A 16,974-nucleotide genomic window follows, 5' to 3' on the forward strand; every position below is an offset into this window, starting at 1 on the left:
CGGCGGAGGCTCTCATGGTCGACGGTGATCTCGTCGCCCTCGTACACGGCGTGCGCCGCGGCAATCACGACTGTCATCAGGCGTCCACTCGCCACTTCCAGGAACTGAGCCACCGGCGTCCACGAGTGGTTGACGAAGCGCATCAAGCCACCCATCTGCCGAGCGTTGATGGCAACGCGGACTGGGTGACTGGGCCTCTCGGGGTGTTGCGTCATGATCAGGCGGTAGCCCTCGTTGCGCGGCCGAGTCGCGTAAGAGACTCTAACGTGTTCGATCTCGCCCAAGTACTCACCCAGTACCTCACCCGCATCAATGAACTCCTGCGCCACCACGGTCAATTCACGGGTCGCCGCGTTCCTCGCCAACGCGGCCTTCGACGACTCGACCAGGCCGTAGCCACAGTTGCCGCCGTACGGGCAGCAATTAATATTGCAGTATTGTAGTGGGTCTAACTTGACTCACTACTTTAGCTTACACGTTGCGCAACGTGTATGAGGAAGCGTAAGTACTTAGTAATTACTTAGGTTAATTATATTTGAATACACAAATATAAGTTAACTTAGACAAGACTCCAAGTAGCTAGTTTAAGGTAAAATGAGAACTGTATTGCTTGTAAATTGATCTTCCTCTAAAGTCTGCTAAAAACTGTTTATCATCTATGAAAGGGTTGACAGCGGCTGGCTGTCAGAGCCCCGCTAATATGCATGACTCTGATTGGTAGAAAGATGCTGCTTTCTACCAATAGGATCTTTGGGTATGTGTGGACCACTCACTGTGGTGGTTCACTTCAATGTATCCATCGCTGTGTCTTACACCAATGTGAGGAAGTATCCAAAACCTTTAACAGATAACCTATCTGTTAAATTCACAAGTGGCTTGTAGCCACTTGTACGTGTAACCCCGTTACACCATCCCCCCCTTAAGGTTAGACGCGCGGGGTCCCCGCACGTCAATCTTTTGGAATTGACCATTCGTCAATTCTCCGCGTTTGGAGAAGAAACCCGCGCTCATTCAACGATGAGCGCGCCTCAGAAGAAGTCCGCAAAGTCGGTGGGGAGTCATCTCTCCATCGACGACTACTTCGAGCGTCAGAAGGCGAAGTACGGCGACGTCGTCGACTTCGACGACGACGATGAAGACATGGAGGGCGAGGAGGACTCGCCCTCAAAGCGTAAAGACTCAGTGTCGAGCGAATCGCTCGACCCTCACGCCAAGAACGTTCGCCCGCGTGAAGGGGACGAATCGGACGCTTCGAGTTCGAAGCGTTCGCGTACTGAGAGCGATACCCCACTCGCTTCCGCTGGGGCTCTCAGTACTCCGCGCGCTGCTGCTGCAGCGCGTGATGTCAAAGCTCAAGGCTCTCCGCGCGCTGCACCCGCAGCGCGCGAGCCGTGGATGCCGTCCGCGTACGAGATCTCGGACCGGTATGGGAACTCAGTACCTCCGAATGAGGTGCCGTTATACGTATGCAGCGCCATCAAAGATGACGCTGTGGCTGCCGAGCTGCACTTTGATGCGGAAACGCATCAAAGGCGCGATTATTACATCGGGCTCTTCCATGAGCTCCGATGGTTCCAAAGCAAGAAGACATCTTCTCGCCGCAAAGTGCCCGAATGGCAGGCACTTTGTCTAAAGTCGGAATGCTTTTGTTGAGAACAACAACAAGAAGCCGAGTGCTTACCGTGATCGGATTAAGCAAGCGCGTGATCGCTTCGAGACGTACTCGAAGCGTGGAAAGTTGGAGCAACTCCACGTTGCTGCGGAGGAGGCAAAATGTGCCGTGCGCTGTGCCCGAGGGCTTTCAGTGCACGAAGTGCTTTCCAGGCGCGGTCCGCTTGAGCGACCGCGACCTGAACGGGTACACGTCGTTCCGTGTGCCCGAGAGTCTCAAAGAGCTCCGTGCTAAGTTCTTAGCACGTGAGGGTTCGGGCGCTAGCGATGATCGCAGCGATCGTGTTACTTCCGCTGCGCCAGCGCGTACTGCTCTTCGTACGCCCTCACCATTTCCGGAACGTCCTCCAGCAAGACGTTCCGCGGCTCCCATGTATCGCGATGGGGAGGAAATCCTCTCCAACGAATACGAAAACGAGCCCCTAGAGGGTTCGTTTTCGGGATACTATGGTCAACAATCCGCTCAACAATCCAGCGGGTTGAGCCGCGGGCGTCACGGATCGGCGGTGGCGGGGGTGGGAACACGCCCCGGGTATGATCAGCCCCGGGCTGATCAGTATGCGCCTCTCCACGACCGGGTGACCGTCGTGGAGCGTCTGCAGGGCGCTGAGTTCGCCGCCCTGAAACAGGAGCTGGCGAACCAGAAGGCCCAAGTCGCGGCGGTCTCGCAGACCGCCTCGAATATCCAGGTCGAGCTGGGGACCCAGATGAAGGGGTTGCTCCAGCGCGTCCGCGCGCTGGAGGAGAGGTTGCTCGTCGCCGAGGCCAAGTCCTCCGCTTCTGCCTCGGCTCCTGCCGAGGCTTTGGGTCAGCCGAGCTAGATGGCTCGTGCTGCCGGTATGGCTTCAGCCGTCCGACGTAAAAGGTCGGATGGAGGCGCATGCTAGACGGTATGTCTAGCGTGTATGCGTTGCCGTGCCGTGCCAACACAGTGAACGGCTCGGTGAAGTGTGGAGCAAGCTTGCTTGCTCCGAAATCCGAAACTGCATGTCTAGGCAGGTTTTGTGTAGCTAACAAAACTAATGAACCAACTTTAAATTCATTTGTGTTGCCTCTGCCCGCATTGTCTGCGTTCAGCTTCTGTTGATCAACAGAAGCTGCTATAGTGTCTTGGACAAACCGAATCACGGCTTGTCTTTTGGTGATGAAACTGATTGCATCCGAGCTGAAGTCATTCAGCTCGCTCTCCGCTAGAGGCCCGACCCCTGCGTGGTTCTTTGCGGTGTCTGCGCCCTGCGCAGACCCGTGGTCGTTGGCCTTGCTGGTGGAGGAGTCTGCGCCCTGCGCAGACTCATGTGGTTTGTCCATTGTTGCAGCTGACACTGTGCAAGTGTCAGCGGTTTTCTGCGGCTGCTGTATTACAGTCGTAGATCCTCCCCCACTTAAAGTGGGAGCCATCACTCCGAGTAAACTCGGTAGACGTGGATGCCATGCGGCATCCACGTAGAACGGTGTATGCCCGGTCGAGGCATGCACCGAGTTGTTGATGGCAAACTCCGCCATCGACAAACACTCGCTCCAGTATTGGAACGAGTGAGCGTAGCTCTTCAACATATCGACGAGCACGCGATTCACGCGCTCGGTTTGACCGTCCGTCTGCGGATGATCCGCAGTCGACATGGAAAGCTGGCTCCCAAGAAGTGTAAACACTTCTTGCCACAGGTGCGCTGTGAAGCGCGGGTCTCTGTCCGACACGATGTCGGACGGCATGCCATGGTGTTTGAACACCATGTCGACGAGCAGACGGGCCGTCTGCTTCGCGGTCACCTCTGCTGGCACCGCAACAAGATGTACCATCTTGCTGAAGCGGTCTACAAAGACCACAACACCGGTGTTCCCTCCGCTATCCGGGGAAGACCAAAGATGAAGTCCAAAGACATGGACTTCCAACACTCCGACGGAGTCGGTAGTGATTACAGTGGAGCCTGCGCGAATGGCGCAGGCTTTACACGTTGACATACCTCGCAAGCACGGATGTACTTGCGCACCCACTATACTGGTGGTGCCAGTAGAAGTCGCGCGTGAGAAGGACGTAAGTCTTCTCACGTCCGAGATGTCCCGCAGTCGGGGCATCATGATACTCGTACATGATCCTGAGTCGCAGGTCATGGTCATTTGGCACGACAACGCGATCCGTGTTGTCGTCGACTGCATTGTAAAGCAGTAGTCCGTCGTGCACACGAAAGCGGTGTGCACGCGCTCGAAGGTGCTTGGGCAGCTTCTGACGGGACTTGTCAGAAGGCGCTGTGCCATAGGCCAGCAGAGCTTCGCGTCCGCGTCGTGCGCGTACGCGGCCTTCACATCATCCAACAGAGATGATGTGGGTTTGCTCGATCGCATGGCGTCAATGGCATTGACGTCAACAGCTTCCGCGTAGTCCGGCCGACGTGATAACGCGTCGGCCACCACATTCAATCTTCCGGGTTTGTATTCGACCCGGAAGTTATACTCCGCAAAGAATGAGAGCCATCTCGCCATTCTTTGTGATATGTGGCGACTTCACTGCGGTACGCAGTGAAGCATGGTCGGTGTAGACCACAAATGGTCTACTCCCAAGCAAATACACTCGGAACTTTGCGAGTGCATACTTCATGGCAAGGAGTTCCTTGTCATGCACCGGATAGTTGCGCTCAGCTGGCTTCAGCTGACGCGATTGGTAGTAGACGACACGATCACGGCCCTCGTGATCGTGCTGCATCAACGCGCATCCGATCGCGAAATCGGATGCGTCACACACTACGTGAAATGGGCGATCTTGGTCAGCCACTGCCAAGATCGGCGCCTCAGTCAAGCCCCGCTTGACTGCATCGAATGCCTTTTGGCAATCGGGTGTCCAATTCCACACAGCTTCTTTCTTAAGAAGCTGTGACAGCGGGCGGATCTTGCCCGCATAGTCCTCCACGTACTTGCACAAGTACGTGGCCAAGGAACTGCCTCAGTTCCTTGACACTTGAAGGCGTTGGCCATTCATTGATCACTCTGACCTTTTCCGGGTCAGGGCGAACACCAATCTTCCTACGAGACACCCGAGGACGGGTATCTCGCTCGCCCCGAAGATACACGTCTTCAGGTTCGCGTAGAGCTTATGTGTTCTCATAAGCTCAAGTAGCTTCCGGAGATGCACCCTGTGCATCTCTACGTCGAGTCTTCCGTCCACAGCCCGGCTGTGGATGAATACATCGTCGAAGTAGCTCGGTGCGAAGTCGCGCACCGAGCGCAACAAGTGCGTCACGCACCTGTTGAAAGTCGCAGGGGCGTTCTTGAGCCCCTGTGGCATTACTAGCCATTCCCAGAGCATGCCGCTTGGCGTGCTCACTGCCGTGAGAGGGATATCGCTCTCACGCATTAGGATTTGATAAAATCCATCTCGCAAGTCGAGAGCACTGTAAACGGTGCTCCCGGCCATCGAATCGATGATAACATCTTTTCGCGGTATCGGCGTCTGCGCCGGTACTGTCGCTTGTTGTAGGCATGAACGATGCGCCATCCGCCCTGTGGCTTCTTGACACAGAACGTCGGAGCACTGTGCGGGGACTTTGATTCCCGCACTTGTCCTGCTTTACGACGACTTTCAAAGAAGTCGTCGATCGCTTTCACTTACTCTCGCGGCAGTGGCCACTACCGCGTGACACAGTACTTCGTGCCCGGCACGAGATCAATCTCGTGCTGAATGCCCTTATCCTGCGGAAGCTCCGCAGGAATGTCTTCCGGGAGTACGGCTTTGTACTCCCTCAACAATTCGTAATAGGGACTCGACTTCAGCGAGTCCCAACCTTGTTCCTCGAAGCGCTCTCGCTTCGTCTTCGCACTGAGAGTGTCTTCACTCTCAGTGGTACTTCCCATGAGGAGCTGCCTCAGCTCTTCCCTCTCGCTCTCCGTTCTTTCGCTGTTCGAAAGAACGCAGACTTGCTCGATGCGTCCATCGTGCAAGTCGCGCGTGAAGCGCTTCCAGCTCATGGCTGGAAGCGAAGTCAACTCCGACGCCCTCGTCGGAGGATTAGCGAGTTCCTTTTCCTGATACTGAAATCCAGTATCGGTGCGCGTCAAGACGCTTAGCGTCTTCACATTCGGCGTCACCGCCACAGTCCGCCCAGCAGACTGCTCTTGTTGCGTCTCGGTCCCGGACCGAGACTTGCGCAGCGTTTTCCGCTTGCGCCGTCTTCTTGTTGTGCGGAGCCCAGCTCCGTACGGTGGTTCTTCTGACCCAGGCCCGGCCATGGACAGTTGTTCGCCGGCGGACCCTGTCCGCGGGCGCGCGGTATCAAGCCCGGCTTGACCGCATTTTCCATCGTGCAGCCCGGCTGCACGGTAACGTGTCCCTTCGCCGGCAGACCCTGTCTGCGGGCGCGCGATATCAAGCCCGGCTTGATCGCATGGCGCTTCGTCGTGCAGCGCGGCTGCACGACAGCATGCAAATTGCGTCAGTGCGGTACGTTTGCAACCGTCCGCACTGTTTGCAGCGTCAACTCCCGGAGTTGACACGCCTTCGTCACCTCGACGCCATTCATTGGCGGAGCCCCTCATGACCGAGGGTGCGTCGGCTCCCGGAGCCGACGCGTCGTTGTCGACCTGACCGCTTCGGGTCAGGGACTGTCCCTTACACGCTTGAACGTGGGTGTTGGTTCCCGGAACCAACACATCTTTTTCTTCCGACGTCGGCAGCATTGCCGACGTTGGTCTCACTTGTGCGCGCCCTCGCGCACTTCTTGGGCACTCCGGGACAGCAGCATAAAGCGCTGTCTCGACTGGTGAGCCGCGCGCACGTGCTGGTGCACGCGCTGCGGTAAAAGGGCCATCGCTCTCTGTTCCGCTGTCGCGGCCGAAGCGCACGAGCGTGCGCTTCTTCCAGTCTATCACCGGATCATGCCGTACAAGCCACGGCATGCCCATTACTACGTCGAACTTATCGTCCAGGTCCAGGACGATAAAGTGTTCGACAAACACTTGTTGTTTGTACGAGGAGCGCACGTTCACGACGCGCTTCTCGGTTTTTACGATGGCACCTGTTGCCAATCGTACCTCCAGAAGACTTCGAGGTGTATCTACCTCCTCGAAGTCAAGTCTCGACAGGCTTCGTAGTCGAACAAAGTTGTTCGACGCGCCTGAATCTACCAAAGCTCGAAGAGAGTCACTCGCTCTCTTCGAGTAAACCTTCAAGATGACTAGGTTCGGCCTGTCATCTTGTTTCTTGCAGTGAGAGGTGGTCTCACTGGGGGCTGCAGTCCTCAGTGTCGCGTGCCCGATGTCGGCACGCGCGACTGCACTACCAGTAGGGCGCCCCGCGCCTACTGGATGTTCGCGTTTTTTGTTGGTCCGCGGCGATGCCTAGCATCGCCACGACGGCCACCTCCAGGGGGCATGGGAGCTGTGCACTCTCGTGCAAAGTGACCGATCCTTCCGCAACGGAAGCATCGCACGTTACCTCCCTGTTGCTGATAACCAGCAGTTGTTGCATTCGAGAGGTCCATTGGTTCTGGACCTCCCGGCCTCGCTACCGGTCGCGGTTGCGGCCTCGGCACGTTCATATGCAGTTTATCCTGCCGCAGGCTAAACTCTTCTTGCATGGCAAGAGTAATCGCAGCTTCGAGAGTACTCGGGTACTCTCGGAAGAGATAGGTCTTCACAGGCCCATCTCTAAGCCCCTTCATGAACGTGACGACCTTGGTCGCCTCGTCAATCGGGTTGGTCACGATGTTCGAGACCAAGTACCGTGCACGCTGCGCGTAACCATGGACGTCATGCTTACCCTGCTGAAGGTCGAGGAACTCCGCCCTCGACCGGAACTCGTTTTGCGGGGGCTCAAACGCTTGTTTGAGCTCCTCTTTGAACACTTCGTACGTGCTGAAGCACGTAGGATCGGAGAGTCGGCGTCCATACGCCCAACTCCTTGCGCGTCCGCCAAGGCAGGACATGGCGAACGCGACCTTCGACAGCGGGTCGACGATGCGTCGAGCCGCTAAGGCTGTGTCGAGCTCGACAAGCCATCGGAGGAGAGGCTCGCCCTCTCTTCCCACGTAATTGCTTACGCTCAACTTTAATGATTGAGCACGCGGTGTCGTCCCTGACGACGCCGTCACTGAGGAAGCAGCGTCACGCTGCTCCTTCATGATGAATCCCAGAGCAACACCATGTTGCTCCGTCGGCGATAGCGTACGCAGCATCGTAGCTATCGCCGCTTCTCCAATGACTGTTGACAGTCGTTGGAGGGCCTCCCACTCTGGGTCAGACAGGTGGGGGCAGTCAGCGCGTGCAACATGCGTTGCAGGCGTATTAGAGCTCTCCATGGGCACCTCCGTGCTCATGTGGTTCTCGGCTCCGCGTTCGTACACCGCGTACGAACGTCAAGCAGTCGGTCGTTGGACGGACTACAAAGTGCTACCAGGTGTAGTGGGTCTAACTTGACTCACTACTTTAGCTTACACGTTGCGCAACGTGTATGAGGAAGCGTAAGTACTTAGTAATTACTTAGGTTAATTATATTTGAATACACAAATATAAGTTAACTTAGACAAGACTCCAAGTAGCTAGTTTAAGGTAAAATGAGAACTGTATTGCTTGTAAATTGATCTTCCTCTAAAGTCTGCTAAAAACTATTTATCATCTATGAAAGGGTTGACAGCGGCTGGCTGTCAGAGCCCCGCTAATATGCATGACTCTGATTGGTAGAAAGATGCTGCTTTCTACCAATAGGATCTTTGGGTATGTGTGGACCACTCACTGTGGTGGTTCACTTCAATGTATCCATCGCTGTGTCTTACACCAATGTGAGGAAGTATCCAAAACCTTTAACAGATAACCTATCTGTTAAATTCACAAGTGGCTTGCAGCCACTTGTACGTGTAACCCCGTTACAAGTATAGCTGCATGAGCGAGTTGCGGTAGCGCCCAACTCGGCACGGATCCACACAGTCGCACCAACCAAAATAGGAACCGCAGGAAAGAATACCCCTGTTGGGTTAAACTGCTCGCGAAGGTGCGCCACCACAAATGCCACCGCGCAGGAACGAAGCGACCTTGCTGCTGGCGGTGAACAGCATGAGGTCGGGCAGCACGTAGCCTGACACGAACACGCGACCCACGGGTTGCACGCATGACAGCATTGGGGACACCGTCGGCAACGTGGCCTCTTGCCGCTGGCCAGGACGACGTTGATATGGAGCGGCGACCGCTCGACGCTCCCTCCGCGAACTCTGGCGCTCGCGAAGCGCCTGTCGAAATGGTGGAGACGGAGTTCGTGAACGTCGAGCAGCGGCTGCTCAGGCAGGACCGGCGACGGAGATCGTGGGCGTGAAGCAGGCGGGTCTTCGAGCAGGACGGGAGACGACGTAGTCGTACTGCGTGGGTTCCACATGGTCGGCGGTGTTGCAGGCGGGAGAGGATCCGTCGTGGTCAGCGTGGACGCTGCCGCACCAGCCTTCGAAGGCTTCGTCGGCGGAGGGTTCGACATCTCCCTCGGCACGCGAAGACCGTGCTGCGGCGAAATCCACGGCGTCGTCGTGGTCCCCGTGGAGCTGGCGGGCGAAGAAGACTTGGCGCTCTTCACCGGCGCTTGGACGCCGGGGGACGATACAGTGCGAGCTCCAGTGCACGGCGGAGTGGACAAGATGAACCATGGTTGCTGTACACGTTAGAGAAGTCAGAATAGACTCGACTTGCTCGCTAGTCAAGGTATTAAGTACGTTTTCTTTGTTGCTGCACGCTGCGCTGCCGAGCACTTGTCACTTGGCCGCGATTTTTCGAAAGTGGAGGTTGAAGCTGGTGCGCACGAAATGAGTTATGTCGATGATATATTGCAGCGACATCTGCAGAGTGATGGTCTACATATTCTATACAAATTTCAACATTAACTTTTAAGATGGCTAGACGATTTTTACGTCTCACGAGATTAATGTCTCGTTACGTCCTGTCATATCTGCTGCATCTATGTTGGGTGATTTCCCTATTTTTGGTAGGCGTCCAGTATGCCATCAACATGTACGAGTGTAGAAGGTTGAGCGTAGAGAAGATGGTAGAAAAGAAGATCTGTGTCGGAAGCTTTGCATGAAGCATTATTGCCACCATAGCTCCAAAACCAGAAATTATATTTTACAATACAATTTCTGAGGTTGAATTCGTTGAAAATGTTTAGAACTACTTAATTAAGTACGCACTAGCAGGACTTTGGCTCACCGCTGGTGAAGACGTACTCGGATACGTAGAGGCAAACCGCACCTGGGATCTGGTACGAGTTGCCTGTGTACGACAGCAGTCCCGTGTGCTCGTCCACCTTGAACACGTAAGTATCATTCGAGTTTTGGTTCGCCACGATGAGCCAGTCTTCGTAGATGGTGAATCCGCGCGGCGTCGTTCCACGCGTGCTCTCCCATCCGAGAGGGGTCAACGTGCCTTCCGCCTCGTTGATCGCGTAAATGACGATCGAGTTGTGTCCACGGTTCGACACGTACACGAACTTGCCGTTCTTGGACAGGTGGATGTCCGCCGCAGTGCTCGTGCTCGTGAAGTTGGACGGGATCGTCGAAATGTTTTGCACGGCTGGGCTCTCCAGCAAAGCCTCCTCGTGGTTGATCTTGTACACTCCGACAGCGTTTGAGATCTCGTTTGTGACGTACAGGAAGTTTCCATTCGAGCTCAGAATCGAGTGCCGCGGTCCGGATCCAGGTGGACGGTAGACAGTGTCAAGGCTGTTGAGCGTCTGCTTCTTCGCGTCAAGCTCGTACTCTAGCAGGGTGTCGCCGCCCAAGTTAGCAGCGACGACGTGGTTCGAGTTGGGGAGCCAACGAGTGCTGTGAATGTGGCCCGTTGCCTGCTGGTCCATGACAACATGACTGCCGTTCGGGAACGCCTCGTAGAACGTCTCTGGCGCGACCGTGCCGTTCTCGTGCAGCGGGAATAGCGAGAGACTGCCGGCGTAGTTGGCCACGGCGACAAAGTCCTCGTTCGGGCTCAGCGTGACGTGGGCTGGAGACCCACCCTGCATCTCCTGCGTGTTGAGGATGTCCAGTTTGCCGTTGGCGTTCAGCGTCATCGCCGACACGTACCCGACTCCCGTGGCGCGGTTGAGGCCGTAGATCAGACGCTTGCCGTTGTACCGCTTGTTGGTCGATTCTTGCAGATACGTGGGGTTGATTCCTCCGGTCCCGATGAGGAATGGCGTGATCGCCCACTGCGTCAGGGACCCGTCCGTCGTGTTGAACTTGTACGTGTAGATTCCTTGGGCAGGGTCGGTGGTCCATGTTGCTGCGAACAGGATCGGCTGAGCCTTGTCGCTCCGTTGGGTCGAGCCTGCCGTGACACTGGTCATGGCTGCAGCGAGGTAGAGGAAGATACTTGAGAGACGCATCTGCGACTGAGGTGGTCTTGAGCTTGAGGTGTCGAGTTCCGGAATGAGCTGCGCGGACGAAGCATCTCGTGGCGCTGGTCAGCCGTCCACTGACCCTAGTTGGCGAGGTATGGAGTCGCTCCAGCCGGCGCAAGGGAACGTGATAGCCGTCACTTGTTTGTCCCTGTCTTACGCTAACATAGTGTGTCTGACAGCTTTCGGTTGCAAAAGGATTGGGTTTGCTGTTCGCTGACCGACATCCATCGCTTCCCGAAGTCAGGTGTGATGTATCACGCGTGCAACGGTCGACATCTGCAGCGGAAACTCGTCATGTGTATTTCGCGATCGCTTTGGATTTCGCGTGCCCAGCTCAAGCACGGCGTGTCCGCAAACATGGAAACTGGTCCTCAAGTCAAATCATATTGAGTGTATAGCGCGAATGTACCATAAATATGGTACATCTTGAACTAGAGCGGATACCACCCCCGACTGACGTCACTCACTCAACAGCTTTCGACCCCCGCCTACCGAAAATGAGCGGCCCCACGCTCGCCTTCATCGACTGCTCCGCGGGCATCGCGGGCGACATGCTGCTCGGCGCGCTGATCGACGCGGTGCGTCCCCCATTCCCCCATCTCTACTGCACCTTATCTGACGCGTTGTGTGTGTCCAGGGCGCCCCGCTGTCCGACATCAAGCGCGGACTCGAGTCACTGCGTGGCATCGCGGGCGAGTGGGAGCTCAGCACCAGCCGCGTGTGGAAGGGCCCCGGCAGCATCGCAGGCACCAAGGCGCACGTGGGCTCCATTTACCAGCACAAGGAGGCTGCTGCTCCTAAGCCGGGCGACGCTCTCCACCACGAACACAGTCACAGCCACGGTCATGGACACAGCCACTCGCACGTCCACAGCCACGGCCACAACGGTACTCACCATCATGATGACAATGATGCAGTGGACGAAGTGGAAGCAGAAGCTGTTGGGGTTGAGATGGGCCACTCGCACTCGCACGAACACCACGAGCATTCTCATGATGAAGAGGAGGAGCACGGCGGAGAGCCCATGCGGAACCTGGACGACATCAAGACGCTCATTGCAGAGAGTGACCTGTCCGACTGGGTGAAGGAGAAGAGTGTTGCGGTGTTCACGCTGCTGGCGCAGGCTGAGGCGCATACGCACGGCACATCGCTGGACGAGATCCACTTCCACGAAGTAGGGGCGATCGACAGCATCATCGACACCATCGGCTCTGTTATCGCGCTGGATCTACTCGGTGTGCGCGAGGTGCACGCGTCGTTCCTGCCCTTTTCGTCGGGGACTGTCAAGTGCATGCACGGAGTGCTGCCTGTGCCCCCACCGGCGACGTTCCGCCTGATGATTGGCATTCCGGTGTGCCCTGCTCCCAAGGGGTAAGTACGCGATCTACCGGCTCCGCATTGCTGTAAAAGTGGTATGCTTACACTGTCTTCTCTACTCTACAGGGCAAAGGGAGAGCTTGTAACGCCGACTGGAATCAGCCTTGTGAAGGCCCTGGCCTCTACGTTTGGCGAGCCTCCTGCCTTCATTCCGACACACACTGGTGTCGGGGCTGGCACGAAGGAGTTCCCTGGACATGCCAACATCGTCCGCGTTGCCATCGGCACGAAGATTGACCCCATGGCCCCTGAAAAGAGCTACGTGAACCCCGCTGCCGCTGCATTGAGGTCTGCCGAGCCCGCCTCGTATCCTTATGCCACGGAAAAAGTCGTCGTTCTTGAGACCAACCTGGATGATTTAAACCCACAGGTAATTGGCTACGTCTCGGAGCGGCTTCTCTCGGAGCACCACGCACTCGACGTGTGGAAGCAGCCCATTCAGATGAAAAAGAACCGACCGGGCGTCTGCCTCAGGTACGAATTGCGCTGGGCCTGGTTGATAATCGACGTTCTAAACCTTGTTGTCTGGTTTCAGCATTTTGTGTCGAGCTGAGCACGAGCAGGGAATTTTAGAGACCCTCTTCCGCGAAACTACGACGCTTGGTGTTCGCCGGTATGTCTCAAGACCTACTTCTCTGTTTTCGATGACGAACGGTTCTGCTAACTGCGTGTTCTCGTTATGAATGCATTAACCTTACCAATAAACAATCATTTGAACAGCAACGTGATGGATCGAGTTTCCCTTTGTCGCAAGTTTGTGTCTGTCTCCGCGTTTGGACGCTCGGTAGACGTGAAAGTCGCATTTCTCGGCAACGAGGCTGTGAACGCGCACCCTGAGTTTGAGCACTGCAAGGCAAGACCTTGTTTCCCTTTTGTTGTTGGCAATTCTTGTGTATCGCTCTTGAGCTCACACATGCTGGTACTTCTTTTCGTTGTTTCAGGCAATCGCAGTGGAACAGAACTTACCGTTGCTGCAAGTCATCGACGAGGTGAAAGCTCTTGCTCTTCCGCAGTTCAAGGCCCAAACGTCATTTCAGCAAGAGTGAAACGCATGCCATTGCACTCTTAAATGATCAAGCTAGTAGCCTGCAAAAATGCTCACCGGTTCTCCATCCCTGGTAGCTCATCTCTTGGCCATCTGCCAGATATTCTTGAGTTCGTGCATTCCAGCACCATTGCAGAACGCAGCCAGCCGCCCCGGGAGAATAGACTGCTCCAGGTTCGCCACCAAGTAGGCGAACCACGTGTCGTACACCAGCACCTCGCCGTTGAACATGGCGTCGAGCGCCTTCTTGGCCGTGTCTTTGGCGTCCGCCGTGATCCCCGGGAGCGTCATGCACACCGCCTTGTCCAGGTCTGCCGTCTTGCTGAAATTGGTGGCCACAGGGCCGGGGCACATGCATGTGACCGTGACGCCGGTCGAGCGCAGCTCGTAGCTCAGCGCCTGGCTGAAGCTCGTGACGAAGGCCTTGCAGCTGCCGTACAGCGCCGCCGTGGGCACTGCACCCGCGCCTGCAATGGAGCTGATGTTGAGCACGCGCCCGACCTTGCGCTCCACCATCTGCGGCACGATGGCGCGCGTGAGCCGCACCATGGCGTGCATGTCGAGCGTCGTGAGCTCGTCGATCTCCGTCTCCTTGAGCTGCGTGAAGTCCCTGGTCAGACACGCGCCCGCGTTGTTCACGAGGATGTCCACCACCAGCTGCTTGTCCTGCACGAACTTGAGCAGCTTGTCGACGCCCTCGCGCGTGGACAGGTCGCACACGCACACCAGCACCTCGGCGGGGCGGTTCACCAGCTCAATCTCGGCGCGCATGCGCTCCAGCGTCGTCTCGGTGCGCGCCGCCAGCAGCAGCGAGTACTTCTGCTCCGAGAGCAGGTAGCTCATCTCCCGGCCGAGCCCCGACGACGCCCCCGTGACCAGGGCGTAGCGCTTGAGCTCGGGCGTCGTGGGCTGGAAGCCCCACAGGTGGTAGCGTGTCATCGCCAGGTCCAGACTCGCCACCACGAAGTACAGGAACAGCAACACGCGCACCACACGAGCCACGGAAGCAGCGTCCACGTAGGTCAGTGCCAGCACCAGCACGCCCACCAGGTGCGCGGGCTTCCACACCACGTTCACGCGCTCGCGGCGCCTCGGGGCCGCCGCCGACATGATGCGCCAAGCTCCTACAGGTTGCGCGACTTGAACTGACAGTTGAGGAGCAGGGGGTACACTTTCGGTGTGGCATACACGAGATAGGGGTATGTACCAGTGGTACCCACTTGATTGAAACAGCCCATCTCCGCAACGAGGTATACAGAGGAATATATGCGAATATATATGTTAATGTAATGTATGTTTATACTATCTTTATATAACGATGGATGTCATTGTGTCAGTTTCAAAGGAACAAATGCCTTGTTTTATGTGTCGACCTTCTTTACTGTATTTATATCTCTTTATAGAGATAGGTCAGCGCATGCGTGGTCTCGACGTGTCATTCCGGATCGAGCGCGTCCAAGTGCAAGTGTGGGGGAACGAACGATGCTGGAGCTGCTGACGTACAATATCTACGGGGCGCCGGCCTACATGGTGGTGCCCTTCGTGGTGCTGGTGGTGGTGTACGTGGTGCTGGTGGTGCGCTTCATCCTGCACATGCGCGGGCTGAACGTGAGCTTCACGGGCAAGAAGCGCAAGATGGCGCTGCTGCTGGGCCCGCGCGGCGCGGGCAAGACGAGCTTCTTCCACCTCATTCGCGACGGCGAGCACGTGGACACGGTCAGCTCCATGAAGGAGCAGACCTTCCGCTTCGTGGTGCACCCCAAGTACAACCCGGACAAGTTCGACGCCGAGCTCACGGTCGTCGACTACCCCGGCCACGAGCGCCTCCGCTCGTAAGGAGATCAGAGCTCTCTCTATTGCAATATTTCGGTTAGGAGCTGACGGTGCTTATGGTGGTTATTTGGTTGTGCAGGCGGGTAGCGGACTTCTACCCCGTGGCGGGATGCGTCGCCTTCTTCGTGGACGCCAGCGACGTGCCGTCGTTCCGCAAGGCCGCCGAGTACGCTGCCAATTGCTGCTGCAGTGCACTGTAGTTGCAAGATACTAAATTATAAGTTGTTATTACTCGTTGCGTGCGTAGGTTCCTGTACGACATCTTCGCCAACAAGAAGGTGAACGACCAGGCGCCTCCGATCCTGGTGGCGTGCAACAAAAGCGAGGCCTCGGGCGCGTCCAGTCCGCAGGCGGTGCGTGACGCGCTGGAGAAAGAGCTGACGCAGCTCAAGACGACGCGCTCGTCGCTGGAGACGGAGGGCGACGAGGACGAGCAGGACCTGTCCCAAGTGCCGGTCGGCCGCGACGGAGCCAACTTCGAGTTCGACGTGGACTCGCCGTGCGAAATCTCGTTCGTCAAGTGCAGCGTCAAGGACGCGGACATCCACGACGTGGTGAGCTTTATCCAGCAGCACTAGGCGTTGCTGACTAGGTAGCGACAGTATGAGATCAGCGTCCCGCTGACCAGAGCAAAGAGCTCTCCCGTCCGTCGTGAGTAAATCTGTGCAGGCAGCAGAGAAGACGTGAGCGATAAGAGACTGCAGCTAATGCACAGTGCTTCTAGTGTCTGTCTGTCTTGGGTAGATGGTGCTATTTGCATGGTCTTTCTCGGCCAGTGGAGGTATGGCTTGCTAGCTAGTCTATGCCGCGATGCTGTTGCCCAGTCCGTAGAGCTGGCCGGAGTACTTGCCTACGTTCTCGACCTTGCCGTCGAAGAATGCCTCGACCATCTTGAAGAACGTGGCGGCCGTGAGCAGCGCGTCCGAGCCGGCCTGGTGCATGGTGCCTATTCTCTCCACCTTGAGGTCCTCGGCCAGGCGGCTGAGGCCGCCCACCTTGTCGAAGTCCATGCCCATGTGCTTGAGGTCATACGTAGCCGGGAAGTACGTGTGCAGCAGGTCGAAGAACGTGTCCTCCTCGGCGGGCAGCGGCGCGCACGTGAGCACCTTGAGCAGGTAGCCAAAGTCGGACGAGCCGTGGAACGAGACCCACTTGACGTGGTCGCCCAGCACGAGGCCCGAGGGCACCAGCAGCTCTCCGAAGCGCGCCACCTCGATGCCCTGCTCCTCGTGCTTGGCGAAGTCGATGCCCGCCTGCTTGAGGATCTCGATCGAGTCCTGCGCGTACATGTCTTCGCTGAGGCTGAACTTGAAGTTGAACTGCCACACGGGCAGGTCCTCCATGTACGAGCCGTCCTCGTTGAAGAAGGCCACGCCCAGCTGGATGATCCTCAGCAGGTCCACGTTGCAGCGCAGCGTCTGGTACTGGTAGTCGGACGACGTGGTGAATGAGCCGATGGGGCGCGCCACGACGCCCGGGTACTCCGTGTCCATGGCCACGTAGCAGCCCCTGGTCACCACCTCGCGGATCACCTTCATGGTCTCCTCCAGGTTGGTCTCCCACACGTCGCGAATCTCCACCTCGGCGGGCATGGGGCGCGCCGACAGCATGGTTTCAATACCAGCGAGGCGGCGGGGATCTGAGCCTGAACTTGCGCGCGCTGTTGCGGCGGATATAGAGCGGCTCAGACGAC

The 16,974-nt window shown here is 56.9% G+C and overlaps 5 protein-coding genes across 6 annotated transcripts; 2 read left to right on the forward strand and 3 right to left on the reverse strand.

Moving 5' to 3' along the window:
- Positions 1-9,820: 9,820 nt before the first annotated feature.
- On the reverse strand, positions 9,821-11,011 carry IUM83_16905 (uncharacterized protein; the record flags this gene model as incomplete). Its single annotated transcript, XM_067941819.1, has 1 exon — positions 9,821-11,011. The coding sequence occupies one exon, from the start codon at positions 11,009-11,011 to the stop codon at positions 9,821-9,823; it is 1,191 nt and encodes a 396-aa protein (XP_067794321.1).
- Positions 11,012-11,523: 512 nt separating this feature from the next.
- IUM83_16906 (uncharacterized protein) lies at positions 11,524-13,449 on the forward strand (the record flags this gene model as incomplete). Its single annotated transcript, XM_067941820.1, has 9 exons — positions 11,524-11,604; positions 11,664-11,868; positions 11,944-12,397; positions 12,470-12,567; positions 12,660-12,691; positions 12,774-12,877; positions 12,939-13,016; positions 13,124-13,256; positions 13,345-13,449. 9 exons carry the CDS (start codon positions 11,524-11,526, stop codon positions 13,447-13,449), a joined length of 1,290 nt encoding a protein of 429 aa, XP_067794348.1.
- A 77-nt stretch (positions 13,450-13,526) lies between these two features.
- On the reverse strand, positions 13,527-14,558 carry IUM83_16907 (the record flags this gene model as incomplete). 2 transcript variants are annotated; one of them, XM_067941822.1, is made up of 2 exons in its annotated part: positions 14,084-14,114; positions 14,173-14,558. In XM_067941822.1, 2 exons carry the CDS (start codon positions 14,556-14,558, stop codon positions 14,084-14,086), a joined length of 417 nt encoding a protein of 138 aa, XP_067794322.1. The 2 variants fall into 2 exon arrangements, with proteins under 2 accessions (XP_067794323.1, XP_067794322.1); XM_067941821.1 differs by having other exon boundaries at positions 13,527-14,558.
- Positions 14,559-14,930: 372 nt separating this feature from the next.
- IUM83_16908 (Sar1p-like ras-family protein) lies at positions 14,931-15,859 on the forward strand (the record flags this gene model as incomplete). Its single annotated transcript, XM_067941823.1, has 3 exons — positions 14,931-15,280; positions 15,361-15,447; positions 15,529-15,859. The coding sequence occupies 3 exons, from the start codon at positions 14,931-14,933 to the stop codon at positions 15,857-15,859; spliced, it is 768 nt and encodes a 255-aa protein (XP_067794328.1).
- Positions 15,860-16,081: 222 nt separating this feature from the next.
- On the reverse strand, positions 16,082-16,891 carry IUM83_16909 (CCR4-NOT transcription complex subunit 7; the record flags this gene model as incomplete). The annotated part of the gene is made up of 1 exon (XM_067941824.1): positions 16,082-16,891. One exon carries the CDS (start codon positions 16,889-16,891, stop codon positions 16,082-16,084), a length of 810 nt encoding a protein of 269 aa, XP_067794329.1.
- Between the last annotated feature and the right edge of the window lie 83 nt (positions 16,892-16,974).

Source organism: Phytophthora cinnamomi (genome assembly GCF_018691715.1).
Source record: "Phytophthora cinnamomi strain GKB4 chromosome Unknown Contig25, whole genome shotgun sequence".
Lineage (NCBI taxonomy): Eukaryota > Oomycota > Peronosporomycetes > Peronosporales > Peronosporaceae > Phytophthora > Phytophthora cinnamomi.